This window comes from Benincasa hispida, chromosome 12, assembly GCF_027475165.1.
Source record: "Benincasa hispida cultivar pf3 chromosome 12, pf3_genome.v1.1, whole genome shotgun sequence".
NCBI classification, from domain to species: domain Eukaryota; kingdom Viridiplantae; phylum Streptophyta; class Magnoliopsida; order Cucurbitales; family Cucurbitaceae; genus Benincasa; species Benincasa hispida.
The window spans coordinates 72,722,077-72,745,736 of record NC_143489.1 but is presented as its reverse complement, the minus strand read 5'-3'; the positions used below and the strand labels follow the sequence as shown (position 1 = coordinate 72,745,736).

The following is a 23,660-nucleotide window of genomic DNA, read 5'->3' as shown; positions in this document are numbered from 1 at the left end:
CAATATTTCTACTAAAAATGTTGCACCGAAATAGAGTAGTAATATGAATAGAGGAAGAAAATGGTAAATATTAAGACGACCACCAAATTTGGGAGGAGAAATATGAAGAAGATGATAAAAAGATGGCTGTTTGGGAGATTAAATAGGAATGAGATGATAAAAAAATGGCTATTTGGGGGAGAAAATATAAGGAAATGGTGAAATAAAAATGGTTGTTGGATGTTGGGGAGAAAAGATAAAGAAGAGGAAGGATTTGTCCGAAAAAAAGGGGGCAAAATTGAAGGGAAAATGGAGTAGAAACCGACAAAATTGGTTTTCTACCATAGTCAACGAGGTCTGGCGCCTGCAGACCTTGTGAAGGCGCTGACATACGCATTGATTTGACAATTCAACCATATTTTTTTAATGAACTGAATGCATTTATTGAGCAGACATATTTAAGTATGACCTGTCTAAAAAATATAAAAAATTATAGAAAAAGAGACGTATTTTAATAAAGAAAAAAAATGTCCTATTTTTTGTAAATAGTTTGAAAACCACGCATTTTTTCAAATCACTTCTAAAATCATTTTTTTCTAAAATGGTTTGAAAACCATCCATTTTTCCTAATTAACCTCTAAAACTAACTCATTTCTCTGCATTAAATTTCATTATTTCAACTCCATTATAATTCGATGTTTTTTATTTTATTTTTTTGCTTTACTTGATTCATACTGGAAAAATTGAAATTATTTAGATAAATACCGTTTCCACCAAACCCCCCTAAAACCCTCACTCTGACAGTCTCTTCCGCTGGAGATCGATCGAGATGTCGGGTTCCGGTTCTGGATCTTCCTCCTCCCAGTGGTCTTCTTCTTCTTCTCCATTCTCCTCTTCCACAGGTTTCTCATTCGGATCCACTTCCGCCTTCTCCTTCGGATCATCATCAACCCCTTTATCTCTTTCATCTTCCTCCTCCTCTAACCCTACCTCCTCCTCCTCTCCATTTTCCAATCAAACCCCCAATCCTGCTTCTTCCTCTTCCTCCGGCTTTGGCTCTTCCTCTTTCCCCTCCTCCGCTTCCTCTCCCTTCTCTTTCTCCCTCCCCTTGTTTGGGTCTGCTCCCTCCTCTGGGACCTCATCTGCTCCCTTGTTTGGGTCTGCTTCCTCCTCTGGGAGCTCACCTGCGCCCTCGTTTGGGCCTGCTTCTTCCTCTGGGAGCTCCCTTGTGCCCTCGTTTGGGGCTCTTCCGTCCTCCGGGAGCTCATCTGCGCCCTTGTTTGGGGCTACCCCATCTGCAGGGGCCTCCGCTCCGTCCTTGTTTGGAGGGGTGTCTTCTGCAACTACTTCCAGTGCACCATTGTTTGGCACAACATCTGCATCCACTGCAAGTCCGGGGTCAGCGTTGTTTGGCGCTTCTGTTGCCGCTTCAGGTTCTAGTTCTTCCCTGTTTGGGACATCTACAACTTCAGGGAGTTCAGGTTCAGCTTTGTTTGGGTCTAGTCCCTTTGGTGCATCTTCTTCGCTTTCCACTTCAAACTTGTTTGCGTCGTCTTCATCGTCTACATCGACTTCTCCGTTCCAGAACTCTTTTTCTTCGAGTTCTTCCCAGAATTTGAATTCGTCTTCACTGTTTGCGGCTTCTTCTTCTTCTTCTTCTTCTGGGTTTTCATTTTCCACCGTGTCTTTGTCCAAAACTACTAGTATTACAACTGCATCTTCTTCTTCTTCTCTTACAACAGCCTCTACTAGTTCCTCGAGCTTCTCATTCGGAACACCTGCTTCGTCGGCATCTCAATCTTCTTTCGGGTTTAGTATTAGCAATGCAGCATCGACGGGAGGGTCTTCTGCTCCGAGCACTACAGCTACAAAGCCTACTTCTCTATCATTGTCAAGTTCTGTGGCTCCTTTATTCTCTACGGTTACTACCACCAGTGGTTCTACTCCAGCTGCAAATAGCACAACTCAGCCATCCTTCTCCGTGCCAGCTTTTAGTTCGAGTTCTTCAGCTGCTACCACCTTGTCCATAGCAGCATCCTCCGTTCCTTCGGCTTCTTCTTCGGGTGCTGTGAGTTCATTTACTGGTTTCGGTGTCACAAGCATGGCTTCTTCATCAAGTGCAATTGGTTCCTTATCATTGCCGACCAAAACATCAACTGCTGCTTCATCATCCCAAGCACCAGCCTCTTTCGGTAAGTTCTCTACTTTCTTTGTTCTACTTCGTGATAATTTATAATATTGGCTGTTCGGAATAAGTTTGTTGACTCATGTTGTTAAGTGGTTCTTCCCCTTCTTTTTTAGAATTGCATGTGTACAAATGTAGTGAAGACGGATTCAAATATTCTTTTGGTTGTTATAAATGATTTTCTTCATTATTTCTATAGTCAATGCTATATCTGAGGTAGAGATGGAGCAATGGGCAACTCTCTCCCATGATCTTGCAATAATAAACCTTAATGAGTCATCTGACAATGAAAGTGGATTCAAACGTTATTTTTTTTCCCGTCAATGAAAGCTTGTTATTCATAAAAAAAACATTTCAATTTGACTCCATTGTTTGTTTTACGCATCTTGTCAGATGATTCATTATATATGTTTGAATTAAAACTCAGCTCTTCAGTTTATGCATCTAACATGGAGGCATTTGAGCCTGGGCGGCGTTACTACCTAAAGTAGCACTCTGTGTTTTGAAGTATGAGCAAACTTCGTAGATTTAGTAGATGTATAGTATATAACTTAATAAAAACTGGGTTTTTTTTAACCCAATGGAGACGTTTGGATTTGATTTTTGTTCTTTTTTGTGTGTGTGTGTGTGTGGAAAGAAGATTTCCAATCCAAAAGTGGTTACAAGACATCTCTAATTGGACAAGAGAGAAGAAATAGTGTAGGAGGAGAAGAGAGCAATTTACACCATGAAAGAGCAAGTTAAAGGACATTGTTTAAAAAATGTATTAAGTAGTATCCTTGTCTTTGAAAGTTATATGGTTTCTTTCATTCCAAATTGACCACAAAAAAGCATGAGCTAGATTCTTCCACATAGTTTCCTTCTTCAAACTAAATGGATGGTCCAATAATAAAAAGTTGGGAGCATGTGAGGATTCTATGGGAGGACCATGGGCCAATTGAACGTTGCTCCCGAATCATTCCAAAAAGATTGTACAAACGGGCAGCAAATAAATAATTGAGATTGAGACTCCAAATTCATTTTGCAAAGGATACATTGTTTTGATGACAGTGAATAAATGAGGTTTTTGGTTGCACCCAACAATCAAATATGAAAAAGTTTCCTCCACATTCGAAGTGGGTCGCAATTTCCCTTTTGATTATCTTGTAAGTTGTCATGGAATATTAGGGGTTTTGAATCTTGGCTAAGAACTTCATTTTAGAGAAAATCCCTCTATATGTCATCCTCCAAGAATCTAGAAAAGAACGACGTCTCTTGATAAAATCTCTCTGGAGTTCAGTTCACATTGGTTGGTCTGTCACCAATGCTTGGAGCTCTTCTAGAGGTATTACTATCCTTTGGAATGGTCCTTCTATATTGGCGATGGAGGCCTAGAAGGTGTGTATACTCTTTCCCCTCACATTTCTTTGGCCGATGGTTTATCTTTTTTGCTCTCCAGTCTCCGCTATATGTGGCCCTTCTAAAGCTTCATATTGAAAGGATTTTTGGCATGTACTCTCTAGTTTATCCTTGATAAGAAGTTGCCAAGTTGGCATAAAAATACCATTAGCGGTCACAAAAAGTAGTCCTTACTTTTAAAGCTACAATCAATCAGTGTTTTCAAGTTAATCTTGGTTAATCCTTGATCACTTACCTTTTAATTACCAAATTGGTTTTTAGCCTCTTTTAGTTATCCTTTTAGGATTCTTGTAATTCTTTAAAAATAGAGAGTCCCTTCTTTGTATTACACATCTTCTCATTAATAAAAGACTTTTGTTTGAATTCTTGGAAATTTCTCCCCTTTGATCATTTTTTTTGGATAAGAAACAATTTCATTGATTAAATGAAATATCCAAAGATATCCAAAGGTACAATAGGACCCCATTCATAGGGTGTACAAAAAAGAACATTCATAGGGTGTGCAAAAGGTGTTTCCAATTACAAGGAAAGAAAAACTATAACTGTGTATAGCTTATAAATCTTTGCACCAAAAAAAGCATTTTGAATGATAGTATCAATAATGTCTTTTGTTGTCTTGTTCTTATCCTGTAAGATTCTAGCATTTCTTTCATTCCAAGTCTTCCACAAAACAGCACAAATGGTGCTTAACCAAAGACGATCTTTGACAACTTTGAAAGGAGTCCAACGATCAGTAGGTGGAGCCAGCTTTGTGTGCCATTTGGAAAAGCAACAAACCAATTAAAGGCAGAGAAAATCTCCATCCATATCTCTCTAGAATAGGGGCAGTCAGAGAAGACATGCTGAATAGTTTCACTGTTTGTTCGACAGGGGCAACACCAAGAAGGAGATAGGTTGATCCATGGGCAGCGTTTTTGTAACCTATCCATGGTGTTTAGACATGAATTTATGATTTACCAAAGGAGGAATTTCACTCTCTTTGGGCAAGAGCAATTGCATAATTTTCTAAATAAGTCGGCCGAAGATGAGTGTGGGTTGGTCAAGAGGGAAGAGTATAATGGCTTTGCATTGAAACCAGAATGATTGAGTTTCCATAACCAATTATCCTTTCTATCTGTAAGGTTCAAAATTGGAAGGAGATAGGTAAAAGTAGCCCATTCCGTGATCTCATCATCTTTGAGGTGTCTTATGAAGTTTGGGGACCAAGACAGTTTGTAGCATTCCAAACCTCCTTAGTAGGTGCATTTTTTGAGTTAGACAATTGATAGAGCTTGGGGAAAGTCTTTTTAGAAGTGTAACTAGCAAACTATGTGTCGGTCCAAAAAGCTGTAGAGGAGCCATAACTGATAATACATTGAATATTCTGTAGACAAGATCCTTTTGATGTAGAATGTATTTCCAATGGGCTTCTAGTTGAAATGCGTTTGTAATCAGCTGCCATGAGATCAAAGTGTTGTGACCCGTATTTGGCTTTGATTAATATTTTCCAGATGGTCTCTTTCTCCAAATGATTCTCTCTTTTGATCATTTAGGCTACATTAGATCTCCATGGGTTTCCATCTCCCCAAGAAAAGGAAGTTCCAAAATTCAGAGGCACCTTTTCACGACTTGTCCTTTTGTGGCCTGATTTTGAGATTTCTTGTTGGTGGATGTTTTGGTTGGACTCTTGCCTTTTGTGGTGATCTTTAGACTCTTTTGTTGGTGGGCGCTCTTTCAAAAATGAAAAAGGAGATTCACTGGTGCAACCTTATTAGAGCCTTCTTTTGGACCATTTGGAATGAAAAAACAATTGCTGTGACGGGAAAGATCCTTTTATGCCTTTTTTGATTCTTTAGTTTTTTTTTTTTTTTTTTGGCTGTCTTGGTGTTAGAAAAATACTCCCTTAAGAATGTTGCCATATCGTTATGTAAATATCCCTTCCGTATTTTGTTAGTGTGTCTGCTTCTACATATTTGTCTTTATTCTTTGCAGGTTTCCCTTCTCTGACTTCCGCTCCTACTCCTGCTACCACCACGTCTGGTTTCAGTGCTTCAAGTCAGAGTCAGACTTCATCAACTCTTGTTGTAGCAAGCAGTAGTAGGTATGTATATGATTTTGCTGCTTTCCTAGTATCTTTGCTATATAAGTAAAAACTTGCCTGGTTTGTCTATTAATGGAGCCAGGATTATATTATTATTTTTCTGTTCATATATTATGTTCCATCATCTATGTTTTTTAACTTAAAAAAACTATTATTTCCATTATCTTTAGACTTTAAGTTGAATTGGATTCTTTTCATCTTTTCTTCCATTTGAAACTTATCTTGAGAGTGAGGAAGGCCATTATCTATAATGTTTTCTTTGTCTTTTAAGGTATTGAAACATTTATTCTCCTTGTTTCAAAGACATATGAGGTAGCCTGAATGATGAAAGGAGAGAAATCTCCAAGAATCAAATCAAGAGTCTTTTTATTAATAAGAATGTGACCTCACTGACCTAATAAAAGGAGAGAGTCTCTATTTATAGATAATTACAAGAGTCCCAAAAGGATAACGAAAAGAGATTAAAACTAAATTGGTAATTAAAATATAATTACTATAGAGAAAAAAACCCTAGTTTCTTAAACATTCACTCGCCCCAAAATGGCCGCCACCGCCGCTCGCCCTTTAGTCGCTGTCCAGTCTCTCGAAGGCGACATGGCCACCAATTCTTCTCAGACAGTGCCATTGCCCGATGTCATGAAAGCTTCTATCCGTCCTGATATCATCAACTTCGTCCACGCCAACATTTCTAAGAACAACCGCCAACCCTATGCTGTGAGCAAGCGCACAGGTCATCAAACTTCCGCAGAATCATGGGGTACTGGATGAGCCGTTTCTCGTATCCCTCATGTTCCTGGTGGCGGTACTCACCGTGCTGGTCAAGGAGCTTTTGGAAACATGTGTCGTGCAGGTTGTATGTTTGCTCCGACGAAGATTTGGTGCCGATGGCACCGAAAGATCGAGGTATGCTGTTGTTTCTGCCATTGCTGCTTCTGCAGTTCTTCTTTGGTTTTGGCTCGTGGCCACCGGATCGAGTCTGTTCCGGAATTGGCGCTTGTGATTAGCGACTCCGTTGAGGGAATCGAGAAAACCTCTTCTGCGATTAAGGTTTTGAAGCAGATCGGTGCTTTGCCTGATGTCGAGGAAGCGAAGGACAGTCATGCCATTCACCCTGGTAAAGGTAAGATGAGGAATCGTCGCTACATTTCGCGAAAGGGTCCGTTGATTGTTTATGGTACTGAAGGTGCTAAGCTTGTTAAGGCCTTCCGCATCATTCCGGGCGTTGATATTGTGAATGTTGAGAGGCTGAATCTTTTGAAGCTCGCACCTGGGGTCATCTTGGAAGATTTGTTGTCTGGACTGCTTTTGAAAAGCTTGATTCCATTTATGGATTGTTTGAGAAGTCGTCTGAGAAGAAGAAGGGTTACGTTCTCCCAAGGGCCAAAATGGTCAACGCTGATTTGTCTAGGATCATCAACTCCGACGAGGTTCAATCTGTTGTTAAACCCATCAAGAAGGGTGTGAAGAGACCTTCATTGAAGAAGAACCCACTTAAGAACCTTAACGCCATGTTGAAGCTTAACCCATATGCTAAGACTGCAAGGAGAATGTCTTTTTATTGGCTGAGGCACAGTGCGTTAAAGCTAAGAAGGAAAAGCTTGACAAGAAGAGGAACATTATCCCTAAGGAGGAGGCTATAACAGTAAAGGCAGCAGGCAAAGCATGGTACCAGACAATGATTTCAGATAGTGATTACACCGAGTTTGAGAACTTCTCCAAGTGGCTTGGTGTCTCCCAATGATTTCCCTTTCTCTTTGACATTTTCATAGAACCTTAGTTTGTTAATTAAATTTTGTATGCTGCTGTTGCTGGCTTTTCTGTTTTGGGTCATTGAGGAATAGTCCATATTATACTAAATGGGATCTTGAGAGCTACCTCCTTTCTTGCCTCCTATCTTCGTCTTGGTGGAAGAGTATTTACTTTTGGAAATGAAATTGAACATCTGAAGAGCTTTAGGGAGGTCAATTTAGTTTTTTGGTATTAGTAATTTGCACCGAGGTTTACACTTTAATTTTATATTTAAATTTTGAATCTAAAAAAAATTAAAATATAATTAATCAAGGATTAACCAAAATTAACTTGATTTTACCAAAATATCCCTATCCTATTACATCATATTCTATCCCTCCCAAAAGAAACTCGTCCTCGAGTTTTAAAATGGAAATGAAGGTAAAAATAAAAAAGTAAACCACTCAAAAGGAAACACCTTTGAACAACCGATATCAACAACATCCAAATTTCTTGAGCCCAATTAATAGGTGGAATATTTATCTTTTCCCTGTAAATCCAATTAATAGGTGGTATATTTATCTTTTCCCTGTAAATCCTTTCTAAGATCTCCAACAATAATCTTCTGGTGATATGATCCTCAATTGGTGAAAATAAATCATTTTGACAATGTGAAACCCTTATCGAAAATTTGATAATTGTTTATCTTTAGGCGTGGACAGAAAATGGAAGATGCAAATTCTTTATGTAATTCTTTTGGTATGATTTCGCGACACATGGGGGTCGAGTCAACTAGGTAATTGGTCAAATCTTTTGAATTGTGTTGTGCAATGGATAGGTAAATCTCATCTTCTCTTCCTCACATGAGTCACCTTCGTCAACTTTCAATTCGACCTCTTGTATGTTGCCATCTATTACACTCGAAAACCCAATTTTTTAAACTTCTTATGTTCGCGTTGTTTCGTGGTTGACTGCATTTAAGGTTTAAAACCTTTTAGAAGTAGGACGCCTGTGGGTATTGTTTTCTTATGCTTCTGTCATGTCTTTGCTTTCAACGTCTCCACCATTATTTTCATTAATCGATTGTTCCTCCTCGTCCAATTCATTTTGTGCAATCTCAAAGTTAATCTCATTGATTTTTTTAACCTCGTTGTCGACAATTTCTTTAATTTTCTTTTTGTGCGGTTGGTCTTCATCTTTACAATGGACTTCTTTTCCATTCGTTTCTTGCCCAATTTCATAGTCCCATTGGATGAATTCTGGATTTTATTGCATTAATTCTTTAAGTTCTTGCAAATATTCAGAAAATTGCTCCACGTTTTGACTCATCTCTCCCAACAAACGTTAGATTTTCTTGGCTCCCTTCTTCATTTTCTTCAATACTTTGGGATTGATGTACAAATTGGGTGTTTTTGAATAAGTTTCTTCATCAAAATGGTTGTAGGACCGATTATTGAATTTTCGCGAACATGTTATGAACCTTATTGGTCGTTCTTCAAAGCACGAATTAGTAATTTCTGTCCCAAAATGCATTAGATCTTCTATAAAATTCCATTCTTGGATGATTCTTCAAGCTTCTTCTCAATTTTCTTGAATTTAAAGGGTTTCCCTTAGTAAGGTGTGTGTTGTTTGGCAATGAGCACAACTCACGAAACTCCCTTTTGTGATCAGCGTCGCTAAGAGTTTTTCGGACTTCCACTGGCGACAGTCAGCTTGGCAGATCGGATACTCTGATACCAATTTGATGTAGCCTAAATGCTAAAGTAGAGAAATCTCCCATAATCAAATCAAGAGTCTTTTTATTAATGAGAGTGTGACCATACTGACCTAATACAAGGAGACTCTCTCTATTTATAGAGAATTACAAGAGTTCCAAAAGGATAACTAAAAGAGATTAAAACTAAATTGGTAATTAAAATATAATTAATCAAAGATTAATCAAGAATAACTTGATTTTACTAAAATATCCCTATCCTATTACATCAACATATCTTATTTGTCTTCTCGCTTAACTCATTCTACTGTATATTAATACTTGCATGGAGTGGTTATTATTAAGAACTCAATGGTGTATATTATCCATTTGCTTTATCTTTCATTTATGCAGTGGTACAACTTCAACTGTTAATGCAACAGTATCTTCTACACCAAAATTACCATCTGAGATAACAGGGAAGACTGTCGAAGAGGTATTTCTTTTTTCATGATCGGAACTCAGCAAGTGCATTTTAGTTGCCTTATTTTGTCAGACAATTTTATCTATGTTTATGTAACAGAAGTTCAAATTGGGTCTAGAAAAGGAATCAACACATGCCTCATTAACAAAACTCTAATCTCCTCTTATACGCTTGGTGGACACCCCTTCAGAAAGGAGAAAAAGATGGTTTTGGAGAACTTTATAAGAGCCTTTTATTGGAATTTATTGCAAGAAAGAAATCTAAAAATTTTTCAAGATAAAGAAATCCCCATCTTTAGATTTTTTGATGCTATAGTTAATACGGTTGTGATTTGGTTTAAATGTTTCCCCTTATTTCACCATTATAGTTTTACCATGCTTCGCTATGGACCATGAGGCTTATGACATTGCCTGCATGAAAATGCATTGAGGCTTAACGACTTTAATACCTTACGTAAGGGTTAAAAGAATATTATTAATTTGCTCATTCTTTAAAAAATATAAAGGTTACTACATGTATATAGATATATAAAAAATGATTCCTCTGTATATGGAATGTTAATACATGGCTTGTGACAATTCAGTTAATTACTACTTTTACTACCTAGGCTTTGGAAACAATGATGATTTAGTTTTACAGAAAAATTGAATCATATTAGTGATAATAGTAACTACGTTAAGGATGTCCTTCTAGAGGGTTTAGCCTCTTATTCTAGTGGAAATTGATAGGGGTGATTTTTCTGGTACTTAAACCTTAGGATTTAAACATATTTTTGTAATTAAATTTGAGGCTTGCACTTCATGCATACCGACTTACTCCTTGCCTCTTCAAGTGAAAGGCCTCAAGGCCACCCCGAGATTGTCATAGACATAGGGAAGTTTATCATTGGTCCATCTGCTCTGCTTGCTTCTGGTTGGAGACTGGTGTCCTTAAGACCGAAATATTGCAGCTGTTTTATTTATTTATTAATTTAATTTTTATAATGTGGAGATCAATTAAGAAGATTTAGGTACTTCCTAGTTGGTTATGACTTGTGGGTGGGGATACCTAATCTCTCACTGGTTTTCTCTACAACATCTTTTAATGCAAAGTTCTACCTAACTGGCGGAAGGGAAAAAGATTGGAAGGGTATTGGCTTTGGTAAAGGATATTAATACTCGTCTAATTCAAGATATAGTAATAATATAGGAAATAAATTGATGGCTTAATTATGCATCTAGTGATGAAAATGGCTGCAAAAACGTGGTGTCATTGTTTCATCCAAGAAAGTACCTTTCTTTCAGTTTAAGTTGACCTTAGCTCAAATTAAATTACTTCGTTTGAAATATTCGTGCCATGTTCTTGCGTTCATTGAATCTTCATACAACATGTCTCCAACAATTTTTAGTCTTTTTTCCCCCTATTTTGGTAATTAAATTGTTTTTATTTTATGCTTCTTGCATTTTTCTTCAATTTCTTTATAGATCATAAAGGAATGGAATGCAGAGCTTCAAGAGCGTACTGGAAAGTTTCGGAAGCAGGCCAATGCTATTGCTGAGTGGGATAGGAGGATTATGCAAAATCGTGATATTCTCCTTAGACTTGAGGTGCTATGTCACATCATTTCAAGATTTTCAAACCTTCAATGAGATATGAAATTTAATTGGCTATTATATCTGTTCTGACAAAACATGATGATTATCAAAAAGATTATAAAAAAAGATAATTCTAGTTAATGAATTTTTGGATCCTTTAATTGGGTTGATAGTTACTATTCACCCTGCGTCTTCCCTAGGGTCCTAATTTGCAGGAGATGAACTCGTAGCATATTTGCTAGGAAGTCTTTAGTTTATGTGTTCGCGTCCCTTTATTTATTCTTCCCTGCTTTTTTGGACAATGCTCCATTCAATTTTACCTCGATGTTTCTTTTCCCAACCGATTCTAATTTTTATTTTTTAAATGATCATTTAAAGAATTGAAAAGCTGCAAAAGAGAAACTAGCCAATTTTTTAGTTGACCTTTGTAATTGCATCATCCTGTTAAATGCTTTTGTGCTGCTGTTGTTTTTTGTTTTTAAATTTATTTATTTATTTGTTTTTTTTTAATTTTTCAACTCTTATTTACTTCGTATCACTATATTTTTTTGAGTATTAGACTCTTTTTATTATATCAATGAAAAGTTCCGATTCCTTTAAAAAAACTAAAGAAACTAGCCAAAGGAGCTAATGTAAAGGTAGGCCAACCAGCCCAAATGAGGAAAAGGAAATAATTACAAGAGTCTTCTTTTTTTTAAAGGATAAACCACCCTGAAAGTAACATAAATGACGAGATAAAAAGAATATCAAACTCGCCATCTCTCTTTCTAATTTCCTTTGTTTTTTGTGTTTATTTTCTTTTTTTAAATTTATATTTACATATGTTGCTCGGAACTACTTTTCTAAGGCTTTTTGTTTGTCTACTTTTGTAAAAAAGAAGGGGCAAAAAAGAAAAGGAATATTTTTTTCAAAATCTTAGATGTGAAAGGAGGCATCAAAGTGCACACTGGACCTCTTCGTTTCTTAAGGATTCACTTGGTTCTTTTTTTCTTTCTTTCTTCATTGATCAAATTGGTTGTCTTGAACTCTTGTTATATATTTATTTTTATTTAGAAGTTCTGGCTCTTTCTTCTTGGTGAGAAACGAATATTTATTGGTAAGATGAAATATACGAAAGACAGTTGAAGCCGTATAGGAAAGAGTGTTCTCTCTATCTAAATGTTAAGAAAAGAATAATGTAAAAGATAGATTGATTGCTAGATTGCTCTAATGCATTTATTTTGAATATAGATTGAAGTTGCAAAGGTGGTTGAGAGCCAAGCTGAGTTAGAGAAGAAATTGGAGCTGATCGAAACTCACCAACAGGAGGTATTTACCTGTGGCCTTGTGTGCCTTTTTCCTTCAATACTTGCTTTTAGATAGACATTTTACCTATGGCCTTATGTACCTTTGTCCTATCAATACTATTTTTGGTTTTGATTAAATCATCATTTAGGACGTTAAGATTGAGTCATAGTGGAATTCTTGCTTAATTAATTTTTTAGATCATTGAACAAATGTGAAACTATATGGCCAGACATGGATGTCATTTGAAACGTAAGATGGTATGCTAAATGTTGAAGTGTTGATATAATATTAAATTTATCTTCACCAATCAACTTAAACTTTTAGGTCAGGATGTCTAGGAGGTAATGTGTTCAAACCTATATAATAAATACTTTTTCCTCTTGTTGGGTCTTTTACAAATTTCCAAACCCACAGATGAGGAGTGTTAAAGTGTTGATATAATGTTAAATTTATCTTCATGCATCAGCTAAAACTTTTGGGTCCATTGATGATTTAACACTAAAAATGGTAAAGTTTACGTTGTGGAATTTATTTTTTTGAGGTGTTATTATTGGGAGATAATTCAAAATAGATGGACGTTGTCCAATACAAAGAACTCATTCTTTTCTGTAAAGTTGAAAAAAATGATGTGACCATAGCTCTCTTTTCTAGAAGGTCTTGCCTAAGGAATTTACTTGTAGCTGTGTTGAACTATTAAACTCTCAAATACTCGAGGGTGTGGGCTGAGTTTTCTAAGCCTAACCCACGTTTGTAAGATGAGTAGATGGAGGTAGGATTAGAGTAATGTAGGTAAATCGCTAGGTTAATCCTTTTTACCCTTATTTGTGTATTAATCCCATATAAAGAGGGAGATTTTATGAATTGAGTACAATTTGATTCATGATAGAGATTCTATAGTTTGATTCTTGGAGAATGCTCTTAGACATCCGTAGGCAACATCACCATCATCCAAATAACTTGTCTCACTCCTTTTCTATCTCTTTGAGTTTTCATCGTTCCCTTATGGACTTAGGTGATGGACATGCCTACCCTTCTTTCCATTATCCTTGACCACCTTCTATATCTTAGGAGGAGGAACTATTGGGTTTGAAATTTGGATTCCTAATCCTTCTAAAGGATTCTCTAGTAGATCACATTTCATATCTTGTGTCACTCTTAGTTCTTCCTCAATCAACCTTTTGGGGAGAAAGGCTGGTTTTTTTGGAGTGCTGGTGTGTGTGCGATTTTATGGGTTTTGTGGGGGGAGTGGAACAACAGAGTTTCTAGGGGAGTGGAGAGGAGAGGGATTATAGGGAGCTTTGGTCCCTCGTTCATTTTCATGTTTCCCTTTGGGCTTTGATTCTAAAGACCTTTTGTAATTATTCTATAGGTATGATACCGCATAGTTGGGATCCTTTCATGTAAAAGGAGCTCCATTTTCTTTGGACTTGGTTTTTTGTATGCCTGTGTTTTCTTTTATTTTTTCTCAATGAAAGTCGTTTACTTTACATAGAAAAAAATCTTGTGTTTCACTCTTAAGATGAGGATCCCCAAGAAAGTGAGCCTTTTTGCTCGGAAGTGTTGGCATGGGAGAGTGAACACCCTAGGTCACAGCTAGAGATTATCTTCCTTTGTGTTGATTGTTGTGACAAGAGGGGAGGATATTGATAATTTATTTAGTAAGAATTTTCTTTGGGGGAATTTGGGAGAGAGTAGCCCTCTCGAATGTATATGATATATTGTAACTTCTTTTGATATTGCAATATACTTTTCTATCTTTTAGTATGTTTTGTGTTCTGTACTGTTCTTGAGTGTTTGTATTAAGTGGTAACTTAACACTCTCTCCCTCGTGCCTTGGTGTCCTTGAAGGAAGAGTTATTAACCAAATCAATCACCAAGCAGATCATTAGACAAATTCACTGTCTAGGGACTATAGATACTACAGTTTTAGTACTGCATTGTCACAATTCTATACTATAGTATCTATATTGTTAATACTAAACTTCAGAGGCTAAATTATAACTTCGAGAGAGAGGCCTTTCAGAGAGAGAGGCCGCTTGTTGTGGTTCGTTGGAGAGAGGAACAATAGGATTTTTGGAGGTTAGGATAAGGTCCCTTACGAGGTTTGGTCCTTAGTGAAATTTTCATGTTTCGCTTTGAGCTTCGGTTCCGAAGTTTTTTGGTAATTATTCTCTAGGTAACATCTTACTTAGTTGGAAACACTTTCTTTAGAGGGATGCTTTTTTGTGGGCTGATTTTCTTTATATGTACTTGTATTCTTTCATTCTTTCTCAATGAAAAGTTGTTGTTTCATAAAAAAAAAAAAAAAAAAAAAAAAAAAAAAAAAAAAGAAGTTTGTTTCTAAAAAAGAAAAAACTTCAGTAGAAATTCAAGGACCAAATGTGAGTTCTAACTAAAATAGATGACATGAGCATAAGGAAAGCTGTAGAAAGGCGAGTCCCAGAGGTTCTTCCTATAATCTTATGTCTCATCATTTGAGCCCAAGTATTGGGAAAATAGCACCCAACGTTGACTTGTCTTATTTGTGCTTTTTATTACTAAGCGTGCTTTAAGAAGGCATGACACTTTGTTAGCTTAATTGGAAGTGAGTTCGGACCATACAATTTTTTTAAAAAATTTTGAATTGCTTATTGGATTTAATTTTTTTATTTAATTTTTTTTTATTTTATATGAATAACGACTTTCATTGAGAAAAAATGAAAGAAAAATAAAAAAAAACGTGGATTTATCTATTCAATTATCAGGTTGATAAGGCATTACAAAGCGTGGAAGAAGATGCTGAGCGCATTTACAAGGATGAACGTGGTTTACTTCTTGACGATGAAGCTGCATCTACGAGGGATGCAATGTGAGTGATCGCTTTTATGCTAATTATGTTAATTACATGCTCTAGGGTATAGTCTTTTATATTTAAGGGACTAATACTTGAAAGATACAAACTCCTCAGGGAGAGTTTATTAGTTGTGGCTGTTGTTTGGATTTGAAAAGTCGGTATTCAATTCATAAATTGATACAATCTTGCCAAGTGATGATGGTTTAACATTGGTCTTTGGAACTTGGCACTCAGTATTCACTTTTTAATTATTATTTATTATTATGTTTTTTTTTTTTTGAGTCTATTTGTCAAGTTATCTTCTTTAGATCCTCAAGATAAAATGTATCTGTTTGCATTTAGATGGAGGAACATTATGAAGAAAACTGAATTTTTTTTGTGAATGGAAATGTTTTTACAAAGAAGCGTAGTTTTAAGTAGTTTTCAACTTATTGGACAATGCTTTGCTCTTTCTCATAGATAAACTTAACTGGATAATAGAAACTCAAACGGCAGGATGATGATGGACCACACTTTCTAGTAGGATTACAAAATGATAGATCTTCACCTTTCTATTAGAGCCCACTTCCAATTTGGATGTTCTTAGCAAAGTGTTAATTGCTGTCAACAAGGGTCTAAATATGGGTTTGCATGTATATTAAGAGAGTTCATTTGTTTTGTCTTTAATTTGTGAATAATGGGATCTTCTTTTCCAAGATACAATAGTTTGAAGAAATTTTCAAACGATGCTTTGTCCTTGCTCATAGATAATCTTAATGATAAGAGGAACTCAAATGGAGGGATGATGATGGAAATACGCTTTCAAATAGAACTAGAAAACAGTAGATCTTCACCTTTCTATTAGAACCCACTTCCAATTTGGATATTCTTAGCAAAGTGTTAATCGTAAGACTTGGGCCTCAAAAGGAACATTTTTGATAGAGAAATGGGTGACATGGTTGAGCTTTTGCAAATTCTTAATTCTTGGATGCCGCAGGGGAATAATGGTGATAGCCTTAAGTGGAAGATTGATGCCTCAGGGAAGTTTACTACAAAAGCTACTTTCTTAAGTATTATGAAGCAACCCTCTCACACCACTTTTCTGTTGGTTAATCTTGTTTGGAAGCTGAAAATTCCCAAAAAAGTTAGATTTTTCCTTTGGTCTCTTACATATAGAAGCCTAAGTACTCCTGACATGTTGCAGAGGAAACTTAAAAACAGCTCTCTGTTCTATCTATTTGTTGCCTTTGCTTGAAGATGAGGAGTCTCTGGACCATTTATTCTTGCATTATGATTTTTCCTACAAGGGATGGTCTAATCTGTTTAGTATCTTTAGGTTGAAGGGCTGTCTACCAAACAAGGGGGATGACTGGTTTCTCGAAGGGCTTGATAGCCTAGCCTTTAGTGGTAAAGGAAAGATTCTTTGGAGATGTGCCACTCGGTCTCTATTGTGGTGTTTTTGGATAGAAAGAAATAGTAGAATTTTTGCAGATAAGTTCGCTTCCTTTGATTCTTTTTGGGCTTTTGTTCAGCATATAGCCTCTTGGTGGTGCACGAACTACACCAAATTCTTTTGTAATTACAGCCTTTTGATGATTTTTGTATTGAAGGAGCAAAATTTGAGCGTATTATTGAAGAATTTGGTTCTGTTCCTTATGGATTTGCTATCTAACAATGTCTGGTTAATTTTTGCTCTTCTATTACTATTATTATTTTTACTTTCATCATTACCTACTTCACAGATTTAGGTAATGATACTTCTTGATGAGTTTTAACAATCGGAAGACTCTTGTATTAGTCTTTTGGGGAGGGGTCTTCTCAACCCCTTGCCCATAGGTTGTGGTCTCTTGTTTCGTTGGAATGTACTTGTTTGTTTCCTATATAAAAAAAAAGAATATCAAGAGAGTTCATTCTTTTTTGTTGTTTATTTGTGAATATTAGGGTTTTCGTTTCTTCAAGCGTGGGAGATTTTTATTAATTTCAACTCCATTATGATATTGTTTGAAATTATTTCGACAGGAGCCTTCGCTCTAGCCCTCTGTATGAATATTAGTTTTGAGACTCCTAAGCTTTAAATGGTCTTCCTTTAACAACATGTAAGCTAGCGTCATTGTTTTATCTATCAGGGTTTTCCTTAAGGAAGTAGTCTTAATTGGTCAATTTTTGGTACCTGTTAAGGGAGTAGGTCTTGAAATGCCTCTCCTCATGGGAGGAAGACTTAATTCTCTATGTTCTGGAGGTGGATACTAATCTAGTCAACTCTGAGTGGGATTCACAAATATAAATCACATCTTTATTTAGGATTTCTTCTCGTGTGCCAAGAAGAAAAGACCACAAGGAATCTTTATGAGAAAGTGTCTAAAAGGTTGGTGGGGGATCTCATTTTGTTAGGTGGGAGCTTGTGTATTGGCTCTTTATCTGTGTTGGGTTAGGTATAGTGAATTTGGGACTTTTTCACGAGGCTCTTTTCGCAAAAATGTTATGGCGGTTTTCTTTGGAAGTTAAAGCTTTATGGCATAGGGTCATGGTTGACATTCACCATCTCTACCCTAAGAAGTCGGTTCAAAGTTGCATGGTAAAAGGCACTATCATGAACATATGAAAAACCGTTGCTTTGGGGTAAACCATAAATGACTCTCTAGCTTCTTGAGTTTCTCTATTGGAGATGGGTAGTTGATTCATTTATCTTTTTAAGTTCTAATAATTCTACAACATATTAATTTTCCGGCATTGTACCGAGGGCTCAAATTTCAATCTCTTTTCAATTTAATCTTGTTGCAGGTATGAGCAAGCTGAATATATAGAGCGGGAACTAGAGCAGATGACAGAACAAATCAAATCAATTATCCAGACGCTAAATGCAAACCAGGTAAAGGATAACAGCTAAATGATTTCTTCTTTTTCTTCTTCTTTCTTTCTTTCTTTCTTTTATTTATTTATTTATTTATATTTAAAATTTCATTCTTGCCTTGGATTTCCCTCTACATGGTAATGGATGCATCATATATCTGATTATTATTATTATTATTACTATTTTTTAAATAGGGAGGAGAACTTGATGTGATTGATGGGATGACGCCGTTAGATGCAGTTGTCCGAATTTTAAACAATCAATTAAGTTCGTTAATGTGGATCGATGAAAAGGTTAGTGTTGCTTGTATACATATCATTCTCCATATTTAAAACCTCTACGAACCATGATGACCGTAATAAAATAGCTTCCTAAGTATAAAAACATTTCATTATTCTCTATGTTATTAAATCTTCATCAGATTGCATTACTCTTACTGACTCTTTAAATTCATTTCTGAGATGCAATAATATATTTTAAGATCCTGGCTAAGATCCTTGCTAACCGGTTAAGGAAGGTGCTTCCCTCGACGATCTCTGAGGTAGGGAGTCTTATCATCTGGGAGGTGGATTCTTGATCACTCTTATTGCCAACAAAGCCATTGAGGATTACAGGGCTAAAAAGGAGGGAGTATCTTCAAATTGGACTTTGAAAAGGCTTATGATCATGTTGATTGGGCCTTATTAGATAAGGTTATGCAGAAGAAGGGCTTTGAATATAAATGGAGGATGTGGATGTGGATGTGGATGTGGGTCTGTGTTAGAAACGTGAACTATTCTATCTTCATCAATGGAACTCCTAAGGGGTCAATTAAGACTTCTAGAGGCCTGAGACAAGGGGACCCTCTATCCCCCTTCTTGTTTTATTGTCGTGGATGTGTTAAGTCGTCTCATCTCTAAGGGAGTGGATAGTAATATTTTCGAGGCCTTTAGGTTTGGTTTGAAAGAGGAAGCCTTGTCTCATTTACAGTTTGTTGATGATACAATATTGTTCTGCTTTGGCAACGAGGATTCCTTTTTGATCCTCAATCATATGGTGGAGTTCTTCAAAGCCATGTCTAGTCTAAAGATCAACAGGAGCAAGTGTCAAGTTTTGGGTATTAATTGCGATCAGGATAAGCTTAAGAGATGGGTGGAGATGATTGGTTGTGAGGTTGACTCCTTTCTCTTTTCTTACCTTGGCCTTCCTTTGGGGGTAATCCGAAGGCTATCTCGTTTTGGGATCCCATTTTTGAGAAGTTCTGTAAGAGACTTGCCGCGTGGAAGAAAAGCTTCTTCTCCAAAGCTGGTAGACTTACATTGATCAAGTTCGTGTTGAGTGGCATTCCCGTTTATTACTTCTCACTGTTTCATGCTCCGAGCGTGGTTTGTAAGAATCTTGAGAAGTACATGAGAGACTTTCTTTTGGAGGGGGTGAATGAAGGAAAGAGTTCTCATCTTGTTAGTTGGGAGGTCTGGAGATTGGGAATTTAAGGCTTTGCAACAAAGCCTTACTGGCTAAGTGGCTTTGGCATTTTCCCCTTGAACCCGAATCTTTATGGCATAGAATCATTGAGAGTAGGCATGGTACCCATCCTTTTGATTGGGTGGCTAAGGGGGTTAAAGGCACACATCGAAATCCTTGGAAAGATATTGTGCTTGAGCTTCCCTCTTTTTCCACTCTGGTCCATTATGTTGTGGGGTATGGTAGGGGTACGTGCTTCTGGGAAGATCAGTGGGTGGGGGATGACACCTTTGCTATGCGTTTCCTCATCTCTATCATTTTTCTTTCTTTAAAAATTGTACCACCTTTGATTTGTTGGTCAAGTTGGGAAGCTCTGTGTCTTTGTTTTGGGTTTCGTCGTCATTTATCTAATAGGGAAACAATGGAGATGGCCTTTCTTCTGTCTTTGTTGGAAGAGTGCAGTTTTAGGGAGGGGAGAAGAGATGTTCGTGTCTGGAGTCTTGACCTTTTGGAAGTCTTCTCCAGTTATTAAATCCCACTCCTGTTAGAGAGTTGGTCTGTAGTTTGGAGGATTAAGATTCCTAAGAAAGTTAAGTTCTTTATTCGACAAGTGTTGTTGGGCCAGGTTAACACTGTGATAGGCTTGTTAGGATGAGGACTTCGTTAATGGCTCCTTTTTGCTGTATTATGTGTTGGAAGGCAGAGGAAGATCTGGATCACATTTTGTGGGGCTATTCGTAAGCGAGATCTTTATGGAGTTATTTCCTACAAGAGTTTGAGGTGCAGAGAGAGCTAGTCAGAGGGATATTTATACGACGATTGGAGAGTTGCTCCTCCATCTGCCTTTTAGAGAGAGGCTGTTTTTTGTGGTTTGTTGGAGTGTGTGTTGTTGTATGGGATATTTGGGGGGAAAGGAACAATAGAGTGTTCAGGGGTAGGGATAAGGATAGGGACTTTAGTGAGGTTTGGTCCCTTTTAAGGTTTCATGTTTGTTTGTGGGTTTCAATTTCAAAGCTTTTTTGTAATTACTCTTTAGGACACATCTTACTTCTTGTGGAAGGGATGTTTTGTGGTTTGGATTTTGTTGTACGCCCTTTTATTCTTTCGTTTTTTTTCTCAAGGAAAGTTGTTGATTTTATCGAAAAAAAAGAGTATTCAAGACTTCTATGGGCTAAGGACCAAAGAAAGATCTTCGCTTGTTTAGGAGCACAATTTTTCTAAATTGTCTCGATCATAGAAGTTTTTTGGACTGGGGATCTTTCAGTGAGCTGCAAAAAGACCGACTTATAAGTGAACAGGCCAGAATATTTCGGAGTCCAAACAGCTTCATCTTTCCCCGGCCACAAGTAAATTGGTCAAGAGTGGAAAAAGAGAGCTGGCTAATTTTGTGCGTGGAAGAAAAGAAATATGATTGTGTCAAAACAATCGAGCTCATTAGTTTTTTGAAAATGGAAGCTTGAGTAGAATAGATTTTGCTGACCTCTATATTAGTCAAATTTGTCTTGTGAGTTGTGTTTTCAAAGCGCACCTCATAAGGACAAAAAAAAACGATGCTTGAATGAAGCGAGATAAATAAATAAATAATATATATACAGCTATATTTTAAAGACGAATGTAAAGAATAAGTCTACACTCAAATTACACTACAGAAATGATTATAAGTTCTGTACGAGGACTAGATTTTTGAGTCAGTAATATTAAGGTAGACATAGGAAATGTGTTTTTTATTCTTGAGATACATCAGAAATTTATGTTAGAGTTCGGTCATATCTTCCTCGTAATTGTACCTCTTTGAATACAGTCCTAATAGCATAACCTACCATGGAAAAACGCCTTTACATCCATTAGGATCATAATTTTATTTTAGTTTCCATTATTGCATTGAGCTCTAACATTAATCTTTGTCAGGCCGAAGAGTTTTCTTCACGTATTCAGAAGCTTGCTGCTACGGAGGGTCCTGCTGCAGATCGTGAATTGTTGGGTCAAAAGTTCTGGATGTCTTAAATTGTAAGCTGGTTTTCGTTTTATTTGTGTGAAGTTGCTGTTGGAATTAGTGTATACAGGAACTCATTCACATTTGTGGTTGAATTTTATCTTTATTTTTATTTTGGTTCTTTTGGGGATGTCTTGGCCGAACTGGAAATCGTTTGATTCCCAATTCTAGCCGACATTCGTGATTTTTTTGTCCAAAAGGATGTATCCATTTTTTTGTTTCTTTAGAAAACATTAATGTAGGGCGGGCAATCGAATTTTCAACTTTTTGGATGAGGTAGAGATACTTTTATTGATAAAGTAGGCTCAAGTTGATGCATATACTTTTATTACAGGAATCTACCCCCTCCAAATCTCTCTATTTACTCATACGTGGTGTTTGACCTAAAAAGAGAAATTTCATTGACATTCTAAATTATTTTCCAACTAAATATGAACTATGGAGCTTAATATTTTGATAATTCTAACTTTTATGTTATTCTTTTTTGTCTTCATATTATTTTGCGTACGGATTTCAAACGGTTTAACTTTAACCATGTTAATAGTCCCACATTATTGGTTGATAGAGAATCAAAGTTGATTTAATATGTTTTGACATTGAAATATGATATTACTTGAGTGAATGTACAACTTTTTTGTTTTTTGTTTATTTTTTTTGAGTTCAACAATAGGTGGGGTGGTGAATTTGAAGCTCTAACTTGTTGAAGTACGTACTTTATGTTTGTGTTTGATAAGTAAATATATTTCTTTAATAACTTGATAACTTGAAAATTTGGATGGAAATGTAAACTGGTTGTAGAGGATAAAGCAACATAAGGAATATATAATGACTATTACTTATGATCATGTAAAACTAGGGAAATTTTCTTTTGATACGTCCGTTCACATTAGGAGTTGTGCTAGATTGTATTTAATTCTTACATAATTTGATGGGGGCGATGTTCATACTATCGTATTGGAAATTTTCTTGTGCTTTTTACTACACTCACGTTCCATCTATTTCCATTACTCGAAAACAGCCAAAGGGATTTATATAGTTTCAATTGGAAGAGGTTTCAAGGGGTTGGGTTTTTTTTAGTATGATTGGGGTAGGGGGATCCGAATCACGAAGCATGTGGTTTCTAGCAGAGTGTCAATTGAGTTATGCTTGGTTTTGTTTCGAGGGGTTGTGTTAGTTTGATTGCAATGATATCGAATAATTTATTCTATATTTAATAACAATCATGTTTTTATTTATTAGATTAAGTATGTTTACTTGCTTTTGCATAATTTCTTTGATTTGTTCACTTTTCTTGTAAACACACGAGTTCTGACCTAAATGTCAAAGCAAAAACAAGTTCATAGAAACTTTTTTAGTTTTTCAAATTCTGGCTTATATTTTGTATACTTTTTTTTTAAAAAAAAAGTTAACTAACAAAAGCAAAGAATGAAAACAATGTTTACAAGGGTAGTTTTTCACAATTGCAAACAAAGAACTAATGTGTCATTTGACAACTTTATGATTCATGATTTTTTTTAAAAAAAATTTAATTTGAAAGAACAAAATTGTTTGTAAAACATTTAGTTTTTAAAATTTAGAAAATGTTTTTGAAATTATTGAAGAAAAATTGGCAACGGAACATTTTGGTTTCAGAGAACCTTAAGTTGGAGAATATAAGTTGGGTGCAGAAAAGAGGATACAAAGAAGTAGTAGATGTGGCTGCCTATGATTCTCTTATTATTCATCAGATTAGAAAATCCTTATTCATTGGATTAAGAAATCTACATGCTCGTAGCCAAGGATGAAAAAATTGCGAAATCATGACTGATGGAGATGCAAAGGATTTATAAGGGAGCATGTCGATTTTCAATACTTTTATCATCACATTGGTATATCAATGTTTAAAACTGATGGTTCTTTTTAAAAATAGTAATGAAGTTGCCACAAATTTTTTTCCCCATTCCTCATCTCGTTATGAGTGGGTCTCACGGGCTCTAGGAAAATAATGTGTTTAAAAGATTTAGATGGAAGATTAATAGAGACTATTGCTTTTGAAAAAGTAACTAATGGAATTCTAAAATGAAAGATTCAAAATACAAAGACTAAAAATTGATCTGTACATGGGAAAGGATTAAGGTTATAATGTCTAGTTCAAGAGCAAAGTAGGTATGAAA

The 23,660-nt window shown here is 36.1% G+C and overlaps 1 protein-coding gene and 1 pseudogene across 1 annotated transcript; both read left to right on the top strand.

Annotated features, from left to right (window-relative positions):
• Positions 1–674: 674 nt before the first annotated feature.
• Positions 675–21,825, top strand: EMB2766 (structural constituent of nuclear pore). The gene is made up of 9 exons (XM_039018780.2): positions 675–2,171; positions 5,534–5,642; positions 9,478–9,559; positions 11,011–11,133; positions 12,352–12,429; positions 15,153–15,256; positions 18,002–18,089; positions 18,266–18,364; positions 21,423–21,825. Exons 1-9 carry the CDS (start codon positions 809–811, stop codon positions 21,516–21,518), a joined length of 2,142 nt encoding a protein of 713 aa, XP_038874708.1. The 5' UTR covers positions 675–808; the 3' UTR covers positions 21,519–21,825.
• LOC120067255 (large ribosomal subunit protein uL4 pseudogene) lies at positions 6,046–7,515 on the top strand (annotated as a pseudogene).
• Positions 21,826–23,660: the final 1,835 nt, after the last annotated feature.

Coding starts and splice junctions, on each gene's coding strand:
- EMB2766 (XM_039018780.2), top strand. CDS start 809: ATGTCGGGTTCCGGTTCTGGATCTTCCTCCTCCCAGTGGTCTTCTTCT. Junction 18,090..18,265: donor AGACGCTAAATGCAAACCAG/GTAAAGGATAAC, acceptor TTTTTTAAATAG/GGAGGAGAACTTGATGTGAT. Junction 18,365..21,422: donor TAATGTGGATCGATGAAAAG/GTTAGTGTTGCT, acceptor AATCTTTGTCAG/GCCGAAGAGTTTTCTTCACG.